The sequence below is a fragment of the Rhipicephalus microplus genome, chromosome 5 (genome assembly GCF_043290135.1).
Source record: "Rhipicephalus microplus isolate Deutch F79 chromosome 5, USDA_Rmic, whole genome shotgun sequence".
Taxonomy (NCBI): Eukaryota; Metazoa; Arthropoda; class Arachnida; order Ixodida; family Ixodidae; genus Rhipicephalus; species Rhipicephalus microplus.
In genome coordinates this window covers 34,610,636-34,628,132 of record NC_134704.1, presented here as the reverse complement: position 1 = coordinate 34,628,132, position 17,497 = coordinate 34,610,636, and the positions used below count along the sequence as shown (strand labels likewise).

General features: G+C 47.0%; 1 protein-coding gene across 1 annotated transcript in view; it reads right to left on the bottom strand.

Moving 5' to 3' along the window:
• Window positions 1–558: 558 nt before the first annotated feature.
• The window catches only part of LOC119174733 (uncharacterized), a 36,403-nt gene continuing 19,464 nt past the window's right edge, over window positions 559–17,497 (bottom strand). The window contains exons 2-5 of the mRNA XM_037425765.2: window positions 13,614–13,718; window positions 8,318–8,473; window positions 2,542–2,778; window positions 559–1,715 (exon numbers count right to left, since the gene is read on the bottom strand). Of these exons, the coding sequence (XP_037281662.2) occupies window positions 913–1,715; window positions 2,542–2,778; window positions 8,318–8,473; window positions 13,614–13,718 (1,301 nt within the window). The 3' untranslated portion in view covers window positions 559–912. The remainder of the gene's footprint in view (window positions 1,716–2,541; window positions 2,779–8,317; window positions 8,474–13,613; window positions 13,719–17,497) is intronic.

The window sequence follows — 17,497 nt, the reverse complement described above, 5'->3', positions numbered from 1 at the left end:
CTTAAACTGTGTGGACTTAATTTACTGATGATCGAAGCTGAAAAGCAAAATCAAGAAACGCAAACACGCCTAGAGTACGTAACAGAGATAGACGTGGTCTCATTTATTGCATGTCAGTATTGCTTTTGAAGATGGGATGCTACATGAAAGATACACGACAGGGTAGAAGACGTGAACACGCATAATATGTACAGCACAGTTTTTACCTCAGGGTGGACACGACATAGTCTTGTTGAACGCTTCGTTTTCGATTGAACAACATGCTCGGTCGGATCTTCTGAGAATAGTTGGTTCACATTGAAGTGTCAAACTCTGCGACTACTGTGTTTCTCGCAGACTACAGAACATTGGGTAGAAAGGTGCACATACACTGTTACTGAACGTTTTTTTTTTTCTTGAGCTTTCTGCAGTTCTAGAAACTGTCCAGTGCACACGGGATCTGAGCCACGATGCAGGTGGTATTCAAACACCTACAATTGTTTTGTAGTAATGCATGGACAATAAAGATTGAAGAGCATATTTCGTGATGCTTGATGTTCATCCTACCTTATGCTTCATAGCCGGACACAATTCTTTGGTCGCAAGAGGCTTTGAGCTCACGTTTTTGTTTGTATCACACCTTTGGCGCATACCTTATGCAACAAGAAACGAGGCAACTTGATCGCACTTGCTTAGAGGTGAATTTGTGATTACTGTCACCTTTGCGTTCGCCTGGCTACGTACGAGTTCCTTCAGTTCCTCGCAATAGTAACAGCCACGTGGTGACTTCAAAGACGAACTACTTTTTCTTCCCAGATGACAGTCTAGTCACGCGTCATTCAACGTGCGCTGTGGTATCGCATCACTAACTGTTCCAAAATAAATAACAATCAACACGTGCACACACGGGCCTCAGTGGGTGATCGGGTGCGTTCAGTACGGCCTCCAGACATTGTGGTGGTCTCCCTGCGTCCGTAACGAATCTAGTACGGATCCTGCCAGCGACGGGGTCTGTGGTGCGACGATGTCGTCCGTTGTGTGTTGCGGCTGCTGCTGCTGCTGTACCAACGATGGTAGCTGTTGGTGCGTCCTGATGCTGGTTGTGTCAGCGTGAACGAGCGTATTGTCCAGTCGCTGCTGTTGCGACTGCTGCATCGTCGGGGTGGTCGTACTGAACCCTGCCGCGTCCATGACGCACTTCAGATCATTGCCCAGGAACTGGAACGACGGATGGGACATCGACCCGTACAATTGCGGATACAGCAGCGACGGCGGCATCACCGGCGGGCTCAGGTAGACGCCCGTGGTGGTGTGAGGCTGCGTGGTGGTGGTCGACGTGCCCGTCGAAGTTCCGTTGCTGCCGTAGTACGAGTGCGTGGGCAGGAATCCGCCATAGTTGGTAGGATTCGGCAAGAAGTCGAGGCTCGAAGACGACGGCGAAGAGCTCGAGCTTCCGCCGTTGCCGTTGCCCAGGAGCAGGGACGACGGCGACTTGGTGATGCGCGGGGGAGTGAGCAGCGAGTCGGAGTGCTGATTGTGCAGCGCGGCGTTGCCTCCGGACAGGGCGTTGACGTCGAGCGTCAGCGATCGCGTGCTGGACAGCGGCGATTCTGAGGAAGGCGTTGAGGCCGTGCCCAGGAGCGCGGACGGCACGGCTGCGGCGCCCGTGTGGCCGCCGATCGAGTCCACGGGACAGGAAACGAGGCTCGCCGGGGAGTGGCTGGTGTCCAGGAGCGCTGCGAGGATGAGAATACGAAACACGTTGTTAACGCGCGATATGCTTATGCACTGAAGGCTCTTGATCTGAGTTTCGGTCTTGTTTCAATCGGTTGCATGGGTCCTTTGTTTTTTTATTTTTATCATGCTCGTTACATCTTTCACCATTAAAAACATATTTCACTACTTATGTGCATTCTGAAGAGCTTCATAAGGCTTAAGGGCTCAACTCGGAAAACTTAACAGGGTACCTCATGGTATGCCAAGGCTACTTGATGGCGAAAGCCATATCCGTGCAATCTTAACGAACGCGTACTATTCTGATGTCCTTTTAAGTTGCTCTATTTCTTCCATGTACTCCCAATCACATTGAATTACATTCAGTTATTTCATAATTACTGTGCATCGCTTCTCTACCTAATTACTCTCAATAATTTTTGTTACCCAGGTACTTCTTATTTACTTCTTATTTACTTCACGTCATTGTGCTTTAGGGGGCATCGGGTGTATTCCAGTATGCAATTGAAAGGTTGAATACGGATCCCACTGACGGAAAGGTGGATTTTCATCGGCGTTGATTCACTTGATTTGATGTCTCAGTTACTATAATACAATTGACAATGTTCCTTATGCTTTCCTTGACATAACTGTATTTTGGATCCAATTGTTTGCGTCTATAACAGAAATGACCCCATCGAAAAATCGCCGTTTCGTGAATGGATGCGAAAGACACGTCAGTTGTCTTTTTTTTTTTTTACCATTCGTGTCGCCGCCGACGGTTTCTTTTCGCATATGACGACGCATCTGAGGCTTTCGACTTGATAGATTTAGCCTAGCGTCACTCACTGTTGTGCAGAGACAGTCCCGCAGCGTTGTCGGACGCTGCGACGGCAGCCAGGGAGGAGACATTCGCCGCGAGCGAAGTGGCCACCGCGGCACTGGCGTCTAGCGAGTAGCTCACGGGCGCCGTGCTGAAGCCGCCGGTGCCCGAGGCTGGGGCCAGGTACGGGTTGTAGTGTGGGTAAGCCGCTCCCCAGTGGGCGTCGGCGGCGCTCAATTGTTGCAGCGCTGCCTGAGCCAGTTCTGGACATTCGAAAGAGAGAAATAAAGAAGTAAAGCATTGATTCATTTACGAATGTCAAACGTGAATACCTTGACGCACCGCAAGAGGTACAAGAAAACGAGCAAGCTTAATTTGATTCATATGTGGGGTTTAACGTCCCAAAACCACCATATGATTATAAGAGACGCCGTAGTGGAGGGCTCCGGAAATTCCGACCACCTGGGGTTCTTTAACCTGCACCCAAATCTGAGCACACGGGCCTACAACATTTACGCCTCCATCGGAAATGCAGCCGCCGCAGCCGGGATTCGATCCCGCGACCTGCGGGTCAGCAGCCGAGTACCTTAGCCACTAGACCACCGCGGCGGGGCACGAGCAAGCTTAAGGTGACGATACAATTATCAAGCGATGAAGTGGGAACCTAATGCTTTCAGGTGCTGCATGGTTTGTTACTGACCGAGAAAGTGATGTGCAATGATCGGGTGTCTCAACAGGTATTGACTTCCCTGTGCAGCATACGTAAAGAAGCCTATCACGATCGTGAGATGCAATTAGAATTACGCTCGATTAAGATCAAATGTGGCAGTTTGGCAGCGCTATAATGAGACGCCTGAGCAGTGGTTTTGTCACCGTATGTATGTTAACCTCTGTTCTTCTTTAACTTTACATTCACGCTACATGACACTAATTCTCGAGGCTCTTGCCTAGGCAAGGACTCGGCGAGGCATGCCAACATTTTAAGAGAATCGTACCATGCGTTTTGGAGCATTATGACCTAGGCTGCCTATGCACCACAAAAAACCAAACCAAATCTTTCTTTAATACATTACCGATTGGCAAGCTTGTTGTGAATTCTGTACATATTGCTTCGCGTGTTCAGAACAAGTGGATTAACAAAGTGAGAAATCCTCGTCATAAAAAAAAAGTGCATGCGGCAAATTTATGCTAACCTAGTGCGTAAAACTATACGCCGAACACAAGTGTTATGCGTCAGCTTTCAACATTTATAAAAATTAACGCCCGCCTTCAAGATACACAAAACAAAACTAAAAGTTCTTGCAGCAGCCGTCACGTCACGTAAAAGCTGTGAGGGTATAGGTTATCCTTCTTCTATTTAAGCTGTCGTTATCTCCCTAATCTTCTTGCCATCGCCTCGACGTAGCGGTCTTAATTCTAAGCGTGAAAGAAATGACGTGCACTCATAGCGCACTTAGTGGTGCTTTCTGCTGCACAAAATGGTCATTCCCACATTTTACATTAAACATTTTTTCCTACAGTGTATTCGTCACTCCGGGAAATGTTTTGAATGCACGGTTTTCGTAAGCGGTACATTTTTTGCTGAAACGTTCTCCCCTCTCTCTCCTTTCCTCCCCCTCTTTCTGTTACCCATGGAAAGCACCGTTGTTCAGCCGTGGACAGCTGAACGCCCGGCTGGGACGTGGGTTGTCAATCCTTCACTGTGTTTCTACCAAGACAGAGATAAAAAGAGACGTTTGTGACGATCTCATCACCGATATATACGCGTTCATCGTGTTTATCTCTCGCATTTTGTGTTCGTGATCCGCACATTGCCGTGGGGCAAGAAGAGCTTCATTTTCGCGGCTGTAATAGAGACCAAATCGGGGAGCCGCCTTGGGAGCCGCGACAGAAGAAACCAACAGCGCTGGTCCGTCCCACGTATTGACTGAAGCGTCAGGAAAAGAGCATATACCCCTGTTTGCCGTGCGGATTGCTGCGGAAAGAATCCGGGGAAGCGCTGTTGACCCTTAGCTTTTCTCCTTCCCCGTTGAGGCAGCGACTGGCGTGGTGTCTGCGCCGCCTGCTTCGCAAGGATAAGGTTATTACACGGACATCTCAACGCCCGAGGCGTAGGGGAGAAATCGGCTTCGGAGTGTCTCGGAGACCGGACTGTGTACGCCCGTATATGTCTTGAGACGACGCGAGGACTTGTTTACGCATGGCTATTAAAGGGGAGCGCGATGGGAAAGAGTCCGGCAGCGGTCTTGACAAATGGGCCGTAAAGGCGAACGGATTGCCACAGGTTATCCCCGTTATGGAGTCGCGGAAGTTGGCTCATGAACGCGGCTGGGGATTGTGTAGATCCCCGTGCGTGTATACCTGGCCACTCGCCACTTGCCTCTCAGACGCGTGATGCGGGTGGTTGCGTATATGCACCTGAAAGGTTGTTTAGGGCGGCTAAGCACACAGGACGCGCGAGCAGATTTAGCCTAAAATCAGCGGCTCTGCGTGTGCGGCGACTTTTACGAAATGAAAAAAAAAAATTGTCGGCGATGCATTTAGCGACGATCTTTCAGGGAGCTATAGTTAGACTGCTGTGAACATAAGCCACACGTGCACCAGTGTAACATTTGATTGTGCATTGCTGCTCAATTGTTGAGCATGAAAATTTTGAAGGGGGTTGGGAGGAAAGAAGAAAAGGGGAGGGTCCGCCATACTTTATGCGCGTCCATGCGTGAACTAATTTGTGAACAAGATTGAAGTAACTAGACGAGTGAAGTGGAGCGCACTCGTCAAACATTCTTAAATCATGAATAACAGCTTGTCATTATCCTCCGAGGGGAAGGTATATAACAGCTGCATCTTACCGGTACTTAGCTACGGAGCAGAAACCTGAAGGATTAAAAAGAGGGTTCAACTTAAGTTGAGGACGACGCAGCGAGTAATGGAAAGGAAAATAATGGGTGTAACCCTGAGGGACAAGAAGAAAACTGCAGAGTGGGTTGGGGAACAAATTAAGGTCATCACAGTCAAAACCAAGAATAAATATTCATGGGCTAGGCACGTAGCACGATGGCAACATAACTGCTGGTAAATAAGAATCACAGAATAGATTATAAATTAAGGCAAGCGGGTGAGAAAGAGACAGAAAGTTAGGTGGGCAGATGAGATTAGGAAGTTCGCGCGTCTTGCAGTGGACGTAGTCCGGCTGATAATGATCACACGCAAAACCGAAATATTTAGGTACATGCAAAATTAAAGCATTTCCGGTGGGGGTGGTGGTTAACTCCCCCCATCCTCTTCCTCCTGACACCGCCACTGCTGTTCAGTGGCATCGAGCGCTTGGTATCTTGCCAGCAGTGGCAGTGGGGCGAAAATATTTCTTCTTCGGCACACGTCCCTGTTCTTTAGATTAGGCATCAAATACGGCGAAAGTCGACATTAGGCCCCCTTCAAAAATTCAATGAAGGGACAGGGGGCATTTGCATGTATCGCCATTACTCATCGGCGACAGCGGTAGCTGGTAGTAACTGAATGGGAAATAGGCAAAAATATATCATATCTGACGGAAAACTCCAGTTACCAAAATGAATCTCAGTCGTAAAAGACTGCGTGGCTTCCCAGAGTGTTTGATATTTAACGATGGGTGCCTTTGTGTAATCGATGAGCGGAGTTCAAATGTCCTGGTAAGCCACACGCCTTGCTGTGCGATACTGCAGTTTTACGGGAATGAATTTCTGCTGCTTTTAACCGGGAGTCTCAAAAAATAAATGTTGGTGTCCCAACAAGAATCGAACTCAAGCATTCGGCGCGGCCATCAAGCGTTACACCACAGAGCCACGCCGAATTTCGGAGCCACTTTCGAAATAGACCCTACTGTTCTTGAAAAGTCATTTGCGGTTGCAGTGCTGGGGGCCTATCCAGATTTATGAACATTGCATATTTACTCTTATAATACAGCCATCACGTCGAGTTAACGTCACTCGTAGTTAGGTGCCATGCGCTGAAGATGATTTATGTAGCAGTGCTCGGGGCTATAGCCTCGCGAGCACCAGCACTTCCTATCAGCTTATCGCTTCGGGTGTTGCTAATACTAACTGTCCAGTTGGCATCGTTGCGCAAGTGTAAACAACTGGTTATACAAACATCTGCAACTCTTCAACATATGTCTGTGCGTGCAACATTTATACATATATTTATGGTCAGTTCATGACGTGTCGCTCAATAGAAAAATTGCAACATGGTCACCTTCCCTCCGCATGCGTCGCGTAACGTCGATTCTCTGGGTATACGTGAGATCTGCCGATTCTTTTTTTTTTTTTGTAGCATATATGGCATATTGCGTTCGCTAAGCACGGAGTGGCCCGGGCTGCCACGAACGCACCGACTTCTTTTTTTATCATTTTAATTTAAAAAAGTATCATTTACCACGTGCCCTCTGTCACTGCACATAGTTTTCCTGTATATGCATTCACATCGTCTTATTACCAGGCGTCCCACTTCACCATAGAACTCCTAAGGTAAATCGACTTCAGAAGAACCGGCCGAAATTGTTCGCCGACCTTCGTTCGCGGTCATAATGTGCTGGGCTTTGCGCGTCACCTTCGCAAATACGCTCGGCCAGTCTGGCTGATTTTTATGCATGATCTCCGCTGGGCCATGAGTGCGTCGTTTTATTCATTCCTCTTTTAGTGCCATCACATTTTTTTTTCACTGTTACTGTGAGCTCTTGGCACCTGTCCTTAACAGTTTATGCAAATGAGACAGCACGATGCTCCCTAATTATCATCCAAATTGAATTTCTCGCGTCTTCTTATTTGCTCGCTCCGATGGTATCTTTTAATTCGTTCTTACTTCTTCGTTTCACACGTATACTTTCATCCAGTTCCAGTCAAATGTATCAGTGCAGCTGTCTCGCATTATCTCCGGGACTCAAACCGATAGCTACATGTGCTCTAAACTGAGCGTTAGAAATTCGTTTTCTCGTTGTAGATAGTGAATGGCAGCCGCCACGGTGACATAGTGGTCAATACACTATTTAAAGGGACCATCTCCGCGCTATCTGCACAGCCGCACTAGCCGCACCGCACGTGGAGGGATTCCTGCCGCACGCACTGCAGGCGCAAGGCGAAAGAGCGTATCGGCGACGCTCTTCCGCTCTCCGCTTTCGTGTGGCAGAGATACCGCCACGTGTGGTGCCGCGGTGCTGATAGCACGTGGATACGACAATGCGTTCTGGTCAGACCTACCTAAGCTGGCGATTTAAGCACGAACTCGTAGAACGAGCTGTAATGCGCAAGCGCAGAACGATCGGACCAATAGCGGAACGTATCTGTGCAGTTATCTCCACTGGCTCGGGCCGCTATATCTTGGAGGAGCGGAGTGTAAGCGACGTTCAGCTAACCCCCGTATTCACAAACGCTCCTCGACTCGACGTTCACCCTTCACTTGACACAGTTGAGCCCTGCGTCGCTGCTCGGCTGAAAATGACGCTGCGCTGCTCGAGAATCGCACCATATTATCGCTGATATGCAATGACTTACCATGCCTGGAGAGGACGCTTCCATCGGCTTTGTCAAGTGAAGGTGAAGCGCTGAGTGAAGGAACCTTCTAGAATACGGGGGTAAAACTGCTGAAACAAAGGTAGCCAGACCAAATTCCGGCCGCAACGGCCGCATTTTGGTGTAGGCGACATGCTAGAAGCCTGTATGCATAGATTTAGACAGATGGTCGAGATCATTCTACAACGGGGTCCCTCATAATCGTATCCTGGTGTTGGGATGTAAAACATGACGAATCACTATTCTGACATTCACTGACCGTGGTGCGATCCAGCGCCGGGTATCCTTCGGGGTATGTCCAGCGCCCACTGCTCGGCCGTTTTTCGGCGCAGGTGATCCCACTCTCGCAGCGGGTCCAGGAACGGGGGCCGCTGGCCGAACGCACTGGCAAATGCACGGAACTGCTGCTGTTGACCTGCGCAGAGAAAAAAAAGGGAAGACGCACTCGTAACATGTATATTATAAACGAAGATCAAATTGATATAAGCGTTTGTTCCGATCAAGAAATTCCCACAATGTTCGCAGTTAAGCGCCGATGAGAGAGAGAGAGAAGAGAGAGAAGAGAGAGAATAAATTGTAGAGAAAGAAGGGCAGGTTAAAAGAAAGGCAGGGAGGTTAACTGAAGAGAGGTGCCTGTACTTATCAAGGGAAAAATAACTAAGGCGCTTCTTTCTAAGGAGTCCGTACGCATTTCCTTGTGCACCATGGCTTCGTGCTACAAATGGGTGGTAGTCTTCTTTCCCTTAAGAATAGCTTGCGATAGTAGGTGACAAAACAAACAAAAGTCAGGATTGTAGCACTGTCCAAACACTTCACAGCAGTAAAGTAGCAAATTGGGCTGGTTCTAACATACTCATCACGATCAGCGCACAAACAAGCAAAAAAAAAAAACACGTCGGGCTGTGCTCGAAGAAGTTGCACGTTCGTGTCGGGCACTTTCTTGTGCTTCTCGTGCGCTGCTCGTGATGTCTACACAGCAGCATTGCCTGAGAACAGTCACAGTTCACCAGTCAGTGCGGCTATAGAGGAAACCGCGACAACGCCCTCAGAGCGGCTTGTCTTGAAGACCGAGTATAAGCCATGCCCCAAGATTTCGTTCTCTATGAAAGGGTGGTTGTCCCAGCTGGCCTATAGGGTGGCTTCTCAACCGCAAGCGCTGAATGAATCTAAACGATTTATTGCACTTTTACTATATACTATACGCATGGAAGCAGAGCATGCGGCATTGCTAATTCTGCACGTAGATGTTATAGTAATCGTATTTATGTGCCTATTGCACATGAATTTGCACAGTGTGTCTTTGTACATTAACTCTGCGATAGTATATGCGGTGTGCATGCCAGCTAAGGTGTGTAGTACGCAGTACACAACGCGCAACTTGCACGCAGCCTGTGTAGGGTACAAATCTGGTTAATATTTGCACTTTCAATGGGCTTGTTTGTAGCCTTTCCCTGCGGGCAAGTGTAAGTGAATGATGTGGTACGACGTCTCGTACATCCGTTCATCTTGACGCTGAAACGCGAGTTTTGCTACGGCATCAGGGCTGTCAAAGTTATTGAAAGTATCAGACGAATAGATATATTATGCACGTTCAATGAATTGCAACTACGAAAGGAAACAGAGTGGTTGATACCTTCGTCAGTTAACAGGTTTGTTGTGTTCGTTGGTATAACAGGTAATACATTAATGCATTTGTCTTGTCTATTTCTAGTTGTGTTCAATTCTTAGTTGTGTTCAATTCTTTGTGTAACCCGCAGGTCGCGGGATCGAATACCGGCTGCGGCGGCTGCATTTCCGATGAAGGCGGAAATGTTGTTGGTCCGCGTGCTCAAATTCGGGTGCACGATAAAGAACCCCAGGTGGTCAAAATTTCCGGAGTCTTTCACTACGGCGTCTCTCATAATCATACGGTGGTTTTGCGACGTTAAACCCCCCCCCCCCCCCCAATTAATCAATCACTTCTTTGTGCAGTTTTACTTAGGTTTAGTACGTCGCGAACACAGAATTTAGTAGTGGGTAAAAATAGACACATGCCTTATTCAGTGGATTGTATTGCCTAGGATTGATGAATTCAGTCAAGAATTGATAACTTATGCGTTGCGGTATTCGATAAGTTTGAGTGATATAAAAGTGTTACCATTTTTTTTGTTTAAGTGCTAACTGTGGCCGAACAGTTAACGATTGTGCCTGTGACAGATGCCACCGAATTTCGGGTCAGCGCGCCCAAATATGTTCCAGCAGTAATGAAAAAACTCCTAAAGGAGTTTTCAACTATCAGGGCTCGCTCCCCAGTAGGAACTTCAAATACGAAATTCCCTCTTCTGCTCGCAAATCGCGCACCTCAGGATTGTCAATGTAGTTTTGCATCCATTCATTCATCTCTTATGAGTGTCACTGGATGAATTGAGCCCAATCGCATTCATCGATTTCCATTGGCTTTCATTGCACATCACGCCCCTAGCAACAGACACGCACTGTTGACAAACAATCCAGCGATTGAAAAACTCCTTTTTTTTTGTTCATTTCACTGCCCTCTTTGCATGTGCACTTTCACTGTCGTCCTGCGGATGTGCTCCACTGAAGGTCAAGTCCCCAGTTGTCACACGTATCCGTCGAAACCCTCATGAACACGTCCTCAAGGACACGGTACCACGCAACGCTTATTTCCATGCCTTCGACTTGCGCTGCGGTGCCAGTCCACACAGTATAACTCTCCGCAACACGCAAGCACACCTCCCGTGCCTGCGAACACACAGTCCTTGAGGCTATAAGTGTTTCGCGTTGCTCACGTATTCAAAAGCAACGCTGATAGCGACCTACAGTGCGGTTCTCTGATCTATAGGCTCGAGCCAAGACGTATTCGTCTGTGCCTTTTTGAAAGAGAGAGAGAGAGAGAGAGAGAGAGAGAGAGAGAGAGAGAGAGAGAGAGAGAGAGAGAGAGAGAGAGAGAGAGAGAGGTAGATCAGGCGTGTGGCATTGGCGATAGCCCAGTTTCCACGTGGGATCAGAGGTGACGGCAAAAGCCACGATGTGTGTGTGTTTGTTCCTGCGGTGTACCAGTCTGTGGCTTGAGACGGGAGCTGCCGGAAGATAAACAGAGGGGAAAGAGGGGGGAGGGTGCTTTTATCTTATTTTTATCTCTTGTACGTGCACCTCATAGCACCCGCAAAGATCTGGCACAGCAAGAGGTAGGTCGCTGTAATGCATACCGGAGGAGACAAGTCTTTATGTGAGATGTGGGCAAACGTAGAAGTCTTCAAACGGGTAATGCAACACTTTGCCTTGGAAGCTCTCGTCAGCTCTTACGTTAGCTCACAGTGCAGTGAACAGCAAATATGAAACGGGTGACAGCTTTGTATGCCAGCCTCTTGACGTGGACGAGCTCCTGTCTCTTTTGTTATTTGGACCCGGTCTGAATTCGCGCAGTCCATTTTAGAGTCGCATTTCACTATAACAGCCCCTGACGAAGTACTCTTAACAGGCGTGAATGTCAAGGCTGCAACATATCGAAGTATGCATAATAGAAACTGACACTGAAGTGCGATGTGAAAGAGTAAATAGAGACTTTTGCATGAAGTTATTGACGGGTGCGGAACATGTTGTAAATATTCGCACACGCACGCACAGGCACAACTGAGGTCACATGCAAGACGCAAAATACAAAGACATGTGTATAGTGCACGTGCATGTGTGTGTTTACTCGTTAAGGTGAAGCTTGTGCCACGTTCGAAATGCAAATACCATTATACTATATATATTATCTTTTGCACTTTGCATGTGGCGCATCTATGGATGTGTTCTTGATGCGCATGTATGGAACTGCGATGCGCCCGTATACCTATTTGAATGCACATCTGCAGACGTGTATTTTTCGTATGTCTGCCCTTTCGTCATTTCCGCGACCGCACTCAGTTCTCGAAGCACCACCACTCGTATACACAGCTGGAAAGCCACAAACCACGATTCCCGCTCGTTTTATCATCGCTCCCGAGTGGAAAACAAATACCGCCCGTGTTCTATCCCATGCGCGTCAGCAGCGGCAGGAACCTTTCGCTATCAATCGAACGTGAATGCCGGTCGGCCACGCACTTCGCGGGTCGCCTATGTGGACCGCGATAAGGTCGCGAGGCACAACTGGAGTCGAGAGGCTCCTTTGAGGACCCCTAGTCTCGCACACACATGCGCGTCTTCCTTTTGAGCTTGCACAATTTGGCCTTTCACTCAATGTCGTCTCTCGTTCGTATTTATGTTAAGCTTGCCCCCCCCCCCCCCTTATAGTGGCATTCAGCCAATCTGCCTATCAGCGTTAATTTCGCAATGCCTTTATAGACCCTGGCAAAAATCTGTTTTTCCTAATAAAGAGTCTCTCCCTCTCTGTCTCGCAATGCCTCTACACATCGTTTCCTATCGGAGAGGTGAAATACGATGCCTTCCTTATCTGTATAAACTTTTAAAAGAAAGAGTTTTCGCTATCGGAAAACCCTTTTATGTGAAGAAATGAGGACAAAGGGGGAAAAAAGGCAAGCCACATTGATAGCTTTAGCTAGAAATCGTTGCGCAAATGCATACAATAGTTTTAAATTTACTATAGCCATGCAGTTGATACCGAAATAAACACAGACGACAATGAATTGTGATAAAGATTTACGTGATTAAGCTCGGAAAAGTTTTTAAAAATGCTATCTGCTGACTGTTACGTCGGCCGCTATCCTTTGTATGACAATGTTTACTGCATGTTGCGTACTTAAGGAAAGAAATGACATTTCAGAGATTAAGTGAGTGCATGTTTACTTCTTATTTGTTTCACACAGTCATTAAGGCTCTTCCCAGAACTCGTACCAGTGACGTGAAATCTGCTTGAAATACCTGCAAAGAGCATTCATTACCTTGGTCATCGATTTCTCTTCTCAAGAAGTTGTTATAAATTGCCGAAACCAATAGCAGCCGTAGAACACCGATAGAATGGGTGCCTTTATTCATAGTGGGATGGTCGAAATTTCCGGAGCCCTCCACTATGGCGTCTCTCATAATCATATGGTGGTTTTGGGACGTTAAACCCCACATATCAATCAATTAATCATAGTGGGTGATCTGAGCTAGCTCTTGAAAAAATAATCACCTGGTATTATCTGGTACAGTATAATTGCCAAAGCTACAGCATAATCCTGTCATATCAGCTGCACTGTCGGATTGCCTGTAACGTTTGACCTGTAATGCTTAGGAAAGAGAAATATACCACGTGAACCAGCCACGAACAAGACGTACATAGCCGTATAATAGCGCTATAAAAAGCTAATTTCAGTTGAAAAAAAAATAAAACAGTCGCCCTACAGTATGCTTTGCTTTGTTACGTTCATCATTTTTCTCACTCTATTTCCTCAATATTAATGTTCTCCCAGAAGGAGATTTATTCAGGTCTATTCACTGCTGGCTATAAAGGTATAAAATAGTAATTGAGATTGTGTTGTTGTTGTGGGGGTGGTGGTGGTGGTGGTGGTGGTTGTTGTTGTTGTTGTTGTTGTTGTTGTTGTTGTTGTTGTTTGTTGCTTACTCACGTCTTGGTTCGCGAGGTCCGTCAACGGTAACCTTGATGGCCTTGGCATATGTGGCCACTTGTGGAGGATTCGTGCTTAAGGTGATGGTCAGGGTGAAGCTCTTGCCTGCGCCATAAGAATAAGGACAGAATAAGAGGTCATGTCGTGCTTTCGAAACCGGCGTAAGTAAGCCATGGTGTACGTAATCGAAAACAGCCAAGCTGCTCACCGTCAACCACAAAAGTTCACGACGGCCCAAGTCTCACTGTCGATGAAAAATTGTAGAATATTCAGCGTTAATGGCGTGGAGCGAATCACTACGCAGGTCGCTTAGGATGCTGCATTTTGTAGACCTATTCCATGTTTCTAAATATAGGTATACGTGCCGTCGACATACTGAGGCGCTCGTGGGCACCACCCAGCTGAAATCTCAGCCCCCCCCCCCCCCTCGCTCTATGATCACGTGACAACTGGAACAGCAGGCGGAAAGCTGCCGCTCACGCGAGGCTCGCTGATGCGCTGTGCTCGGAGGCAGCTTTGCAGCTTCTGTGTCACTTGTCACGTGATCATAGAGGATGCTGGCGAGCTTTGGGCTGGGCGGAGCCTACGCTCCGTGGCGTCGCTACAAGCGCCTCAGTATGTCGACTGCACCTACCCCCGTTTAGAAACATGGATTGGTATATATATTTGTGCACTTGCTGTCTTACCTTCCTCTGTTCTTGTTACAGCGCAGTCTAACCATTGCAAAAAGAACGCCAAACAACCAGCTCAACGCGTGGTACTCTTAATTCTGTTAAAAAGAGTCGAAACACTAGTCCAGTGCAGGCGCTATCGGCGATGTCCAAAATTTTTTATATTCGGGTTGTCTGGTAGGAATGACCTTTTTAGAGCACAACTGTGAAATGGTGGATGTCTGTCAGTAAACATAAAATAACCATCACTCAGTACAGTCGGCTAACAAGAGTAGCAGCAACGTGTGGCCTCTAATCTGATTTTGCTGCTCGTGTGTTCCCTGATTGAGTGATTAAAACTTCATTTTGGTCCTGGGAAGACGCCATCTGGCTAATTCCACGTAGGGTCCGCCAAGCCGAGCTTGGCGGCCCGTTCATGGGCACTCTGGACGGCCCTTCTAAATTTTCAACGGATCAGTGGGGGGAGTATAATGAGACTCGCCCAATTTCTGCGGCAGGTATACTACGTGCTATAGCTTTACAACAGAGCTATTATGGTCTTGATACGCCGACGGGAACAGAAAGAAAGAGATAGAAAAACACAGACAAAAATAAAGAATAATAATTTAGAAGAAAAATACATTTAGGCATAAAAGTCACGGCCGCATGGACAAAAATCAAGCTGTGGCCGGCGGGTCTAGTTCGCCTCGTGCCCGATATGGCGCCAAAACTCCTCTTATAGAGAAACGCTTTCATACGTGTGACTTTCCCTACGCGTGACGGCGACTCCAATCAGGCCGTAAATAACGCGTTTTGTAGGGTATAGTATAGTAAAGCAAGATATAGGAGAGAAACCGGCTGGAGGGTAAAACCCTAGCCAAGTCATGAAGGACGAGCTATATAGGGGCCCACCGACTCTGCTGCGATACAGCCTTGCGCGATTCGGTGAATGCTGTGCCGATTTCTTTTGTTTTGTTGTTTTCGCTCTCCCCTGAGCTAGCTTATACAGGCAGTGTTACGCGCACCACTTTCCAAGGTTAGCGCCCCGTGTTCGATGCTCGCTTCGCCTGCCGCAGAGCACTTACCGGGCTCGGTCTCGTTTCTCGTCTCGTTTTATGCACACACAACCCCCCGCGCACCACTCTGGCCTCCCCGCATTAGAGCCGAGGCAGCAGCAGCAGTGAACTGCTCTCGACATTCAAGTTTCTCAGCTTTCCGGCTCGGCAACCGCGTTGCACTAATTTCTCTTCATTGTTTTTTTCTTGTTACGGTTTTCTTTTCCTAAAATATTCCTAGCGCGGGGTGCTAAGTAGAAAGATGAACACAAGCACTTGCTGGCATGGCTAAAGGAACATGCCCTTTATTTGATTTCTTCGCTTCTAAAACACTTTGGCCATAGCTGCCGAGGAAGCCTTGATTCTAAGCTGTTTCACTATACGTCGTTGCTTAAGTCCCTGTATTTTTTTGCTTCCTGGCTCCTTTTTAGGCCGTCTTATGAAAGCGAGCTTACGTCTTTATTTCGCTATGTCACTCCCTACCTTCTTCGAGTCGTTGACTGCTGTACCTTTTACGCCTTACTTTTTTTATTCGCTTCTTTTGTCCGTGCCGATGGAGTGATTTGCTATTTTGAGTTTTCTCTCCTGCAGGTACATAAATTTTAATTCACTATTTCCTTGAGTACCTGCTTAGAAACCGGCCTGAAAGCGCACTCGCGTTTTTTTTTTCAATCAATCAATCAATAAATCAATCAATCATTAATGAGTTAGATTACACACAAACATGTAAGAGACAGAATAGACAAAAAAAGCAAATTAATGCCTGACATGGTGCCGTCACCCATCCAAGCCAATAAAGAAAACAACGATCAGTAATGTATATACGTTGAAACACTATTTAACAAAGAAGTAGTGTCAGTTTCACACATTTCGTAACAGTTTATGAATCATCGTCAGTAAAACACTGATGCTTTGAGGCCTGTCTGTAAGACTGAATTTATAGTAATGTGTTGGGCAATATTTTTTTCAGACACAACAAACAAGGAATGTGTAGAAATACCTAGATTTTTTAAATAACAATCGTGCAATTACAACTCACTAAACTGAAATGCGACAGATATTTATGCTCGTCAAATTTTAACAAAATGCTGTGTGATTTCATAGGGAGAGGAAAATTATTTTTGAAAAATTGCTAGATGTGTGTGTGTATTTTCATTTAAACGCTATTACTGAGTGGCTCTGTTTCACAATGGTGGTAATTGCGTGATGTGCATTCAACAGGTTCATTGAAATTGCAATGTAGAAAACATGCTGTTTAACGATGCTCTTTAAAAATATCTGGCTAATTCTTTTCAGTTACTAACACATTAGTATCGATAGTATCTACCATGGAGTTCAAGCAAACATGGTAAAGCCATGAATAAAGTGCGAACTAGAAATCGCTCGCTGGATTTCGTGCCGACCGGTTGTGCCCCCGCGATCTCCGACGACAGTGCAGTTCTGGCCGACTGGCTCGCCCTACGCCATTTCCTGCCGCCGACAAGAGCTCTCGCTGACTGGTGCCCCGTCCTCGGACTTGTGCGACCGTGTCCATCTTTCCTAACTTCTCCTTACTTCCGTATGTGGCTGTCCCTGCGCCTCTCTCTCCTCCTGCTCCTCTCCCTATTTCTATACCTTTAATTCCTATCCTTTTTAATCCCTCCTTAACCCCACCGCTCGTGAGCTACTGTTGAGGTGTCCTCCCCCGGAGAGACAGTTACGGGGCTCACGTTTATCTTCTTTTCATTTATGAATCACCCCGCCCCCTTCCTACGGGCAAGTCAAAGAGGTTAATATCGGGCTTGAGAGCATCTATGGTTCACCGCGGTGGAACAGTGGTTATGGTGTTCGGGTGTTCACCCAAAAGTCAGTTTTGATCCGGGCCGCGTCGGTCGCATTCAGATTCGAAACGCTAGACGATCGTGGATTGTGTTATGTCCGCTTATTAAGATCCGCTTATTAAGAACACTAAGTGACTGAACTTTCCAGAGCCCCCCCCCCTCTCCCATTATGGTATCGCTCATATGCATACTTCTTAATTTATGGGTGTCCATGAATCGAGGAAGGATTATCCGGCTTCCGAAGCTTTGTCATAATTGATAGCTAAATGTTTAAAACGTCACGCAGTAATACCTCCTGTGTCGCAAATGTAGAAGAGCCAGTTTTTTTTTTCATTTCGTTTCAATGCTTTTCCCGGAAT